At 37.1% G+C, this 11,102-nt stretch overlaps 1 protein-coding gene across 1 annotated transcript; it reads right to left on the bottom strand.

The window, feature by feature from the left end:
* Positions 1 to 1,494: 1,494 nt before the first annotated feature.
* Positions 1,495 to 4,944, bottom strand: LOC112176330 (transcription factor bHLH143). The gene is made up of 4 exons (XM_024314197.2): positions 4,785 to 4,944; positions 3,909 to 4,577; positions 3,624 to 3,772; positions 1,495 to 3,527 (listed from the first exon to the last, which is right to left on the bottom strand). The coding sequence occupies exon 4, from the start codon at positions 3,508 to 3,510 to the stop codon at positions 2,428 to 2,430; it is 1,083 nt and encodes a 360-aa protein (XP_024169965.1). The 5' UTR covers positions 3,511 to 3,527; positions 3,624 to 3,772; positions 3,909 to 4,577; positions 4,785 to 4,944; the 3' UTR covers positions 1,495 to 2,427.
* Between the last annotated feature and the right edge of the window lie 6,158 nt (positions 4,945 to 11,102).

Here is an 11,102-nt window from a genome sequence, read left to right as displayed (position 1 = left end):
AGGGTTTTTTTTTTTTTTTTTGGGAGAAGATCGGGAGTGTTGGTTTACTTCACACAATGTGGTTTCTACTCAAAAATAAATAAATAAACACATGGTTACGGTCCAGATTTAAGACTAGGCCCAGTGTTAGAAGACTAAAACTATGAGGTATGAAGCCCATGATCCAATCCAAAGTCGAACGTGTACTGTACTAAAGGTCCATGACTCTAGCCTCTATGGTTGGGTGCCCAAATACCTTTGAAAAAGAGTGTTTAAATACATGAATCTTTTTTCTTCTCCTTGTATGTCTATATACGAAAGTTATATACGAAAATAAATTTAAAAAAAATTAAAATAGAACATCATCTGTTATTACAATTGTAAGCATTCATATACATTGAAATTTTGATTGGAATGTGAGTGAATGAGATTTCTTCACAGGAGAATAAGGGTTATTTGATGTCCTCAACAATCTTCTTGATTAACTAGAGCTAAAATCTTAATTATGTAGTACATACAAGTCGACAGTCAACATTTATCTACATGTCACCATTTAATGTCCACAAATTCAGAGTCATTAAAGTCAAGCATATTCTTCTTTTTCTCAAGCACTGACCTCAACAAAGTTGATTTATGTTCGACAACCGATAGTTGCCGAGATCATAGAGTAGACGCATTCGTGGACCAAGGATAACACGTGTTGCTTTGCCTATTGTAACTATTCTTGCTTTTTAGTCACATTTAGGTATCTACACCTAGTAAAGTTTACCAAACCTTTTTTTACTGAGAATTTTATAATATTTTGCAGTTCGAAATTATGTGCTCATGATAATTATATAGATAAAGAATCCAGTGAAAAACGCATGTCGTCATTTAATGTCCGCAAATTCAGAGTTGTTAAAGTCAATGCATATTCTTCTTTTCCACAGGCACTTACCTCTACAAAGTTGATTTATGTTCGACAACCAATAGCTGTCGAGATCATAGAGTATACGCATTTGTGGACAATTGAAGGTTTGGATAACGCGTGTTGTTTTGCCTATCGTAACTATTCTTGCTTTTTAGTCACATTTAAGTATTTACACCTCGTAAAATTTACCAAACTTTTTTTTCGCTGAGAATTTTATAATTTTTTGCGGTTCAAGATGATATGCTCATAATAATTATTATATAATTAAAGAATCCAGTGAAAAATCATAAGTATCATAAAAGGAATCTAAAATTATCAAGACAACAACGCTTTAATCGTATGGTTTGTGATGCAACATCGCACTCTACCTACATAAGCCTGTGGTATATAATGAATGTTACTTTCCTCCACATTTCTTCAAAGACTGGCATAAAGAGAAAATCGTCACTTTAAATTACATCATAGAAGTTATTTATTATTCTTCCTCACACTAATAATGCAAGTATGCAACTCTGTGGTCCCCACTCTCCCCCACACATCCATAATGAAAGAAACTTTGCAACAAACACAAAACGCAAACACAAATCAAGCACAACAATAAGGAATCACACAACACATCACTGTCTCATATCACAAATGCGTGCATGCGACGTAAGTACATAAACATCAGGACAACACCAACACCAACACCAACACCAACACCAACACCAACCCAACTTAAATTACATCCCCAACCAAATACATCGTCACCCTTCCCTCTCTTATTACAACAAGAACAACATTAATATCCAACCCCATTATCTCATAGTCTATTCACCATCACATTTACAGTGAAAATTCGATACAGGTTTGGTTAGTCTCCGTCACATGGCTCGCTCGCTCTCCAGTCACATGGCTCGCTTGCTCGGTCGGTGCGAAAAATGGTGGGATTAGGGCCCCCGGCTGGGCTCCATTCGGGCCCTTCCAAGTTGTTACATGATGGAGTGGAGAAGGCGCGCTCTTGCTCGTGCAAACTTGGACATCAGTAAAGAAGAGACCTCCACAGACGTTAAACATGGACAAGTAAACAAAAAGGGCGGAGAAAGTGAGAGTTGGGACCCAAACACAACCAAGAGCGTGCACCTCTTTCTCTTCTTTAGGGGCCCTCCAGAATAAAACTACCGAGTCTTTCAATTCACCCCATGCCCAGGTGCGCTTGTCACTTTCTCTTAACCCTAAAACCATGATTCACCACCCTTTATTGGGACATTATGTAAAGCACCACTCTCTACTTGCTCATGATATCGCAACCCCAAAGCTCTGCTGATTTCCAATCCTACCCAATCATTGAACAAAATACTTCAATAGGGGTTCAACTTCAAGCTACAGTTTTCACCACCGCCCTAGCCGGAACAAGCGGCATGTCCTACCATGTCTACAAGCAACGCATATACACCTCCAACTTTATTCTGCACAATCACATTAACTGTTTCTAAACGACAAGAACTGATATTGTCAAACTGCTACTACAAATACTACTGGAACAGATAGGTTGGGACTCAGAGAGACTGGAGTCCAAAAGCTCTAGCCTTCAGCTTCAGCGATTTTAAGTAGTGGATGGCTTCATCGATCACCACCATTGCATCTTTCCCCTTGACACCCGGAATTATGTCCTGCAGAATGCTCACTGTCTCGCGTATTTTGTCCTTCTTCATCTTCTTGTTGCAGGACAAGGAGTCCAATTCTCTAGACCCAGAACTTCTGTTGAAGGCACAACAGGATTCTGCATCATCCTCCAACTCCGCTGATCTGTTGCGTTTCTTGGAACTCGCAGTGTCCAATACGGATGGTACATCATCATAACCTCCATCAAATAGCTTTCGCTTTTTAGTTATTCCACAAGAACTAGCAACTTCTTCTTCCCTTGCTTCAAACCAATTCAGCTTGTCATGAACTGTCATTGTGCTGGGGGAATGACCTGTGCTAGTAACTTCATCGTCCTCTGTATAATCACTCTCATCATCTGAGTAGAGCAACGCATTCAGTTCCTCCGTGTCTTCATGCATCTCACTTTCAGCACCAGATTCATCGCTTGCTTTTAACTCATCAGTCAAAATTGGTCCTGAGGGGTTTTGAAAACCTCTGTTAGTTCCACGATCATTCCCATTGACATAGTAAGCACCTTGCTGGTCCCAAGAAGTAGGGCACTGCAAAGGATTCGCTAATCCAGAATTAAAGACAAAACTTGTTTGATCCCCTGACGGATTGCTGACAAGCAATCTCTTCTGTTTACTGTCAGGGTCTACACAGGGTATCAATGTCTCCTTAGGGTTTTGGAATGAGCAAGTAGAAAGTTTCTCTTTGAGAACAGTGGGTGTAGCGGGCATGAAGGCCTGTTGGATACTGGGCCAGCAATAGAACCAACCGTGAGGTTCATTTGGTCTGCCTAGTTGTGAATGGGGCAACCCAGATGATGCATATACTGGCAGAGTTCCATTTGTAAAAAGCATACTAGTGCCAGGGGTTCTATATGCAGAAATGAAGTTCTGTTGCCCCAAGACAAAAGGAGCACCCAAGGAATATGGATCGGGCGGTCGCCGTTCATGCAGCTCGGGAATCCAAGATCTGAAATCTTCACCCATCCAATCAAATCAACCACCTACAATTTGTACCAAAAATAACACATTACACAACGACTTGGAGAAAAACCACGAATAATAATCATAATTCACCAAGTGGAATGTGTAAAACATACCAGAAAGTCGTATGTACAACTAGAAACAGTTGATCAATGTCTCTCCTTCAGCAACAATGAAATAAACTAAAAACTCCAGCTTAATTTTGAACGCAAAGCACAGAAATTATCTACGTGACAGGTTTCAGCAAATGACGAAAATATTCAGCCTGTAAATACCAATTAACTCCATGTCAGGCATCATCAAGCATTATCTTTGACATGGAAAATGAAGAAACAAGGAAGCCGAGGAAACAAAAGCAACAAGATAAAGATTAGATGGTACTAAAAAGATCCATGACTCACCTGGCAATCCTGAAGAGGTTGAAAGCATGCTATTACTCTAATAACTATGGTGGCGCTCCCATCAATCCCATTTTCATGTTTCAATGCTCGAAATCTTGTTTGGCTCGCTGCTTGACTTACCATAACTAAACAACTTCCCCGCACTTGAATATGTTTTTCGGAAGACGAACAGACTTCCAAAGCACCACAATTTCAAGAAAACACCAAATCCAAAAAACCAAATTCGAGCTGATTGATCACCGGAATCAACGAAACAAAAGGGTTTGCGAAGAAAACCAAGAACCAACGAGAGAATAGGAAAAACAAGTCTACGAAAGCGAAGCTTTAACAACTAGGAGAAACCGAAAATGGCCGAAAATGAACTGAAACAGAATTTCAGGAAAAAGGGTTTTGATCAGGATTCAACTAATCTGACGAACATACCAAGGAACAACAATGAAAAAAGTGGATCCCATGGATAATATCAGGAGTTAAAATTGGTTTCTAACTGAAGGGTTTTTCACTATCCACAACAGTAAAAAAGAACAATTACAGAATTACTCTACAATACAGGTTTGAGATAACTTTGCGAAAAACGTCAACAGAACGAGTCAGCCACCACCGCATGCTTTTCTGGTCCTCACCCTCAACCAAATCAGATAGATCTCCACAACCTCTTCCTCAACCCCCCTGCAATTGTTTCATTCCACCAGAAAAAAATAAATAAATAAATAAACGCTTAATTTTCCATCTCCATTAATTCATATTAAGGCCGCGTTTGGCTAATCACAATTGACAGATCCAAAAACAAGACCATATGAACCCCTAATATGTGAGACAAAGCCCCCAATTGTCTGAGCAAGGTAAAAAATATCAAGAGCAGAAGCAAGGACTTACAGTGAGCGAGATTGGTTAATCCGTGCGTGAAGGACTGAGATCGAATCGAAGACAGGCAATCAGGGAAGCTTTCAGGAGAAGAAGCAGAGGAAAGTGGGTGAGGGAGAGAGAGAGAGAGTCAAAAGCTTAAGCGTGAGTGAGGAGCACGGGGAGGCAGAGAGAGATTATATAGAAAAACCCATTTTACGCAAATGTCCCTGTTTGGGGATCAAATTTTTGTTTTTTTTTTTTGCTTCCGGGTGAGAATAAGATTTACATTTTTTCTTTTTTTTCTTTTTTTCTTTTTGTTACCGGCGGGTGATTGTATCATCACTTGGCGTTGGAGGCAGTCAGGTCTCGAAGGTCAATGGCTCTATTACGATGTTGACCATATCGTTGGGTTGGAACCAAATGCACACGAACCTTGCTCCTCATCTTCCGGGAATATACAGAGTTCCGAAAATACCCTCCTAGTATATGTTTTCTTTTTATTTTTGTTTTAATGGCAGCGCGCCCTTCCTAACATCATCATTCTTTATATACTTTTTTTTTTTTTTCTTTTTATGCCAAAAGTACAAGAAAGTATCAAAGGTAAATTGTGAAGTATAGAGTAGCGAATGTAAATATAAAAGTTGATGATAATAAAATTCTTACTCAATTTAGTGACTGGGTGAACACTATTAATAAACAAAAGAGAAATACATAAGATATTACATTGAAATATATTTTTGGTGTTGGATTCCTAAGGTCTCCTTTTATACTTGGCTACAATGCATAAAGAATGGGTACAAAATGTAACTTCAACCCCCCAAAAAAAAAAAAAAAAAAAAAAATTGTGACTGAGCTCAATCTTCATAATTGTCTTTGATTGCAAAATTAATTGTTCCCGGTACTAAAGCTTGATCAATCCCATAGATTTCAAATCTGACTTCAAGTTTCAAAAACCTAAACCACTAGATCTAGTGACTGTTCATTTTCATGTGCAAGAAATTTAGATAAGATGAATCACTTATGACTTTCCCTTACGTTCCAGGTTTTGACTGGAGCGTCCCTTTGAAGGTGAGTTCTCCTTCTATCAAGTCAAGATCCATGCCTAACAAGTTCATGTTCACGCTACTCTTTGGACTTTTGAGTAATTCCGAATTATCTGCTTTGCTAATTTAAGTTCAACACCATCAAAATCAGCGATCAAAATCATAAAGATAGTTCACAAGACCAATTAATGTCACTCAACATCTATGCATTACGAACAAATTATATGATTAACCCTATATCTAAATACCTTTTGAACAAAAATAAACATTTAGAAATATCAATAATCTCAAGACATCAAAACTTTACAAGTATAATTTATAATTAAATACATATAATTGGCTTTGTATCTAATGCATCGTCAACTAAATTTATTATGGTTCTCATTGATTAAATTCTTTTTTGATACTTACATTAACAATTATCTATGTGTAAAAATTGTTACACTCAGCCTCTAACAAATTACAAACTTGAACAAAATTTGACTGTTTAACCGTGGCATTGAGGTTGGCTATGGCAGAGACAATCATCACTTTGGCCTTCCTGAGGGTCGTTCATGTCTGGTTTTGGGTCAGCGAAAAGTTTGCATGTGGCATAGACGAGCATCATTGGCATTCTAATGGGTCGTTCCTGTCAAGTTTTGGGTTTGAGGCGATGACAATTTGGAGCAGTAGTGGATTGACGGTGTTGGGTTTAATTTAGTCCCAGGTCTGAGTGTTCGACAACCCTTTTGGTCGGGTTTAGGTCACAACGAGTGTAGGCTTGGTCGATCAAAGGCTGGTCATGTGGATTATGGGTGGCAAGTTAGTGCTGACACAAGTGAGTTGTCTGGCTCAGTGTTCTTCTTGGCTGGACGAGAGGTGAGACGTCAAGGATACATTGCTCGTGCGCATATTGTCATTGCCATATAATTGTTATGCAAGTTTTCTTTTAGTCTCTTTTAAATCTGCAGTTGCCATTTTGTGAAACACGATGGCAACAAGATTGCTCTCCGTTTGGCAAAATTGGCTTTATTGTTTAGTCAACCGTTACTTTGTTTGGAGTCGGATAACTTTTGTTGTCCTTTAGTCAGTCAATATAGAATTCTAGTGTGAAGTCTAGTGGTCATTTTTGTGTAAGAGATGTTGCCAAAACTCATTGTAAGCAGTTCATTATTAATGAAGTTCTTCTTGATAAGAAAATATAAAAAAAACCCATGGCATTGTTTCTCATTTAGATGGTAACAAGAATTCAAGTTTAGGTGCTAGCTTTTTACTTTCACAAGCCATGAAATGATGTAGGAAGAGCAAATGGATTGTAAAAGGAAGAAACAAAAGGTAACTTAGGCAATATACCTAGTTAGCTACAGATTATAAGATAAAAAGTGGGATGGTATCCAATGTTTTACATGAACACCAATTATTTGGAGCTTGACCATTCAAACCACGAATTATAGATTCATAAAATAAGGTCCCACTGATTTTGATTGGGTATGTGATACGTGATATATCAAACTCACACTCCACCTGACATTTCACCTTTCATTGTTAGTATTATGCATCACTGGCCTACTTTAGCGTTTAGGGCTGGCTTAAAAGGCAAATAGGTATAGACCCCCCAATACTTCTTTTCTTTGATGTGATGCACAAATGTGTCTTTACCATCAAAGTATGCATCAATGGTTGCCTAGCTCGAACTGAGAGAGAAGAGCCGGGTGCATATTAATTTTTCTTTTTCTTTAGCGGAAGGCGACAGTTTTGATCACTCTTGTGAATTGACATGGCAATAGAAATAATCTTGTAATAGTTTGGATCATGAGAGTGGATTTGCAAAAGTGTTTGGGAGCGTCGAGTAATTTTTGCTAGTTGTACAGAACGGTCATTCCAACCACTAGCAAAAAAAAAAAAATACAACGTTGGTACAAACAGTCAAAGCGACATACAGGATAATGCCCTAAACTAGAAGATATGCATCACCACCATGCCATGATCAGAATATGACCAAATAATCTGGTGGAAAAACGAAAAACGATAAAAAAAAATATGAGTCTTTTTGCAAAAGACTTAAATAGCCAACAAACCAAGACATAACATCAACCACGACCCAAGCCGAACCATCGAATGAAGGATCCCCCACCGACAAAATGTTCAATGCACAAAGGGTGGTATTGTGTAAGCATACGGGAGATCCGATATACAATGTTGCAAATTTAAACCCTAGTGCTTTCTTAATAACCGAGCAACAAAACTCATTGACATGGAAGAAACTAGAGCGGCTATCACTTTTGTCGATTTTTATTACACTGTCTCCTCACAAAGTCAATAGGTTTCATATGCTCATTAAAAATAAAAATAAAATAAAAAATTAATTTTTTAACAATGAAAAAAATGAATTGAGAAATTATATATTCATATGCACGATTATGTATTGACAATAAGACAAAAACAAATAAGTAAATGTCTAAAAAAATTAATCTCGCCTCTTGGAATAATTTTATGAATCTCGTATTTAATTCTTTTTTTTTTATGTTTTTGATGAAAATTTAATTATTAAAGTTTCTTTCACCAACCAAAACCTAAAAATAAAACAAAGCTTTATTAGTGTTATCATAGGATTCTAATTTGATATTTGACTGTCTTTAAAAACCAGACCAAACAGTACTGCAACATTAAAAAACTTAAAATTAAAAATACAAAAAATTAGCCAGGGCACCCGGTGATCTAAGCATGGCACGGTTTCACCAAAAACATATATATAATATAAAGGCAGACCCATGATTTGATCACCTGAAAGAGATCTAATGCACAGGTAAGAAGATCCAATTATATAATAAAGTTGCAAAGATTATTAAAAAAAAATTGATAATTATAAGCATACTTTCATGCCCTCTTGTTTGGAGTGGAGGGAACAATAGCCACGCCCAATCAAGTCCTTCCTTCTCTTCCCAATCTCATTGGGTCTACCCTTTTGGTAGCACTAAACCACCCTCCCCTTGTACAAAATTACATGTAAAGCAAAGGATTCCTACCTTTCTTCAATCGCCATCTAAAATAAGAACCCTAATCCTCTAAAAAGAATTCTTGTTTTTCTTTTTTCAAAATTTTTTTGAAAAAAATAATCAAAAATTGCTTTCCTCCGCACGTCTTATGTGTTATTTAATCATCATCATACCCATTAGCCACTTTAAAATTTTAAAATTTTCTCTTTTTGGAGAAATGAGAACAGAAATGACACAAGAATGGTGGTTGTGGATTGACCACTCGACTAAAGTGTTGCATCACTTCTTTTTTAAGAAGGAAAAGAAAGTTGAAGCTTAGCAGCAGCAGCTTACCCACCAAGAAGAATGGAATGGATGATTCAGTGTAACGCACAAAATACTAAATACTCACTATTTTTTGGTTGAGTAATCACACCTAGTGGACCCTCCATATTATGTGGATGTACTCATTCTTTCAAAAATTTACCACACAAAATTGTTTGAAAAATTACTTAAAATGGATATGGTACATATAACTTGAACCGAATTATTATTTTACTACATGATTTGTCCAAAATACTCCTCGTTTTTAAAACACTCAAAAATTGATAGAATGTTGCGAAATGTCTGATTACTTTGTTCTCTCGGTGGTGGATTCCAGAGTTCTGCGCTAGTTAGGTTCACTCCTGAGATGGTTGGTCTTTATTCTTCGAAACTCGCCGACACGATTGCTATGAAATACTGTAGGCCCATTCTGAGTCAAAAGTTTTGGGTCCAATTTGAACCGTATATTGTTATTTTAAGATACTCCGATCCAATTCACCAACTCAATTTATTTGTCACTCAGTTATGCTTAATTGTCATTTGATTTAAAACTAATAGTGGCGAATAGTGAGAGAAATAAGCTCATTTTTAACTGCCTCAACAGTCAGCTTTGTTTTAGATTCCAAGAGAAGCAAATTCGACAGCTAGTGGCTTCGTTAGTTGTGAATAAGAAGTGTTTGAAAGTTTGGATTGATGCCTTGATGGTATGCCTTCTTTTGGCCTTGTGCATGTTCTCTCTTGAGAAGGATTACCGTGCCCCCTTCCTAGCTCGAAGTTTTGATTCCCATGACTTGTCGTCAGTGGCGTAGCCAGAAAACCTATTAAGGAGAGTCAAGAACATGATTAGAATAGTTCATTACATTACGTCCCCCCCCCCTGTATTCTTCAATTTTATTAATTAAGGCTTAAGAACAGCCGCACCAGTCTATTTCAAAAAAAAAAAAAAAAAAACACATCAAATAACTGAGCTTAAAAGCTAAAGTGAGAGGGGTCAGTTAACTCTCCTTGAGGACCTTGAACACCCCTAACTATGCCCATGCTTGTCGAGGACCCTGTTCTCTTAATTTTCATTTGCGTCTCCATTTTAGGGACTTTTGTTTCTTAGCTTGTCGGCATTTGGTGTAGTAGTGCTACTTTTCTTCACTTCCAGTTTGCTTTTTTTTGTTTTTCTCCGGTTTCCCTAAACTAACTGAGTTGTGAACATAATTTTATTATAAAATACGTATTTTTGTTTGTTATGAAACAGCTTGTCGGAAAGAAGTGCAAATCGTTGAATCGTTGAATCTAAGGCGTTGAACTCCCTCTTTTTATCCTAGCAAAGATATGCGCTGGTGTACATGTATAGGTTTATGATTGACATATATGATTTCTTTCAACAATTAATCATATGCTTATGCTTTTAAATCTAGCTTGCTTTCGAATCATACAGAGCACAAGCTCACGGTCATGGGTTCAAAAGCAAAAGGACAATTCCTGCCAAGCATGATCCATGAACATTTGCTTTTTGTTGTTAAATATATTTAAAGCTTTGATTGTGACATTTAATCTGATCTTCATCCGTCTTTTATTTATGTCCTATATGAATGCATGTTTTATTTGTATGAAGTTAGGGTATTAGTGTGGATTCTGAGTTTCGATATCAGATTTGTAAACATTTTGAAAACTAAACTCACCTTAGGCAGGTTTACTGTTGAAGTTGATGAAATCCAACAACAAATTGTGTTATTATTGTAAACTACTCTACCTAGAACATCATTTAACAATTGAAAGACATTCACCAATCGCACGTGCATCGCACAAATATGAGGCTAGTTGTATAATAAACACAATAACAAATATTACCTCGCATTCTCAGTACAGCCTGTCATTCACATTCTTTTTATGTTAAGTTAAAAAGAAAAAGGAAAAAAATTGCTAACTCATGAAGAATATGACACGTTTCAAAATGCGATTGACCCGACATTTTTGTTAGTAAATTTTTTATACCTGAAATAGAGGGGAATTGCTCGTTGAAGAGACCAATATTG

Source organism: Rosa chinensis, chromosome 7 (assembly GCF_002994745.2).
Source record: "Rosa chinensis cultivar Old Blush chromosome 7, RchiOBHm-V2, whole genome shotgun sequence".
Classification (NCBI taxonomy): domain Eukaryota; kingdom Viridiplantae; phylum Streptophyta; class Magnoliopsida; order Rosales; family Rosaceae; genus Rosa; species Rosa chinensis.
This window is presented reverse-complemented; position numbering and strand designations above follow the sequence as displayed.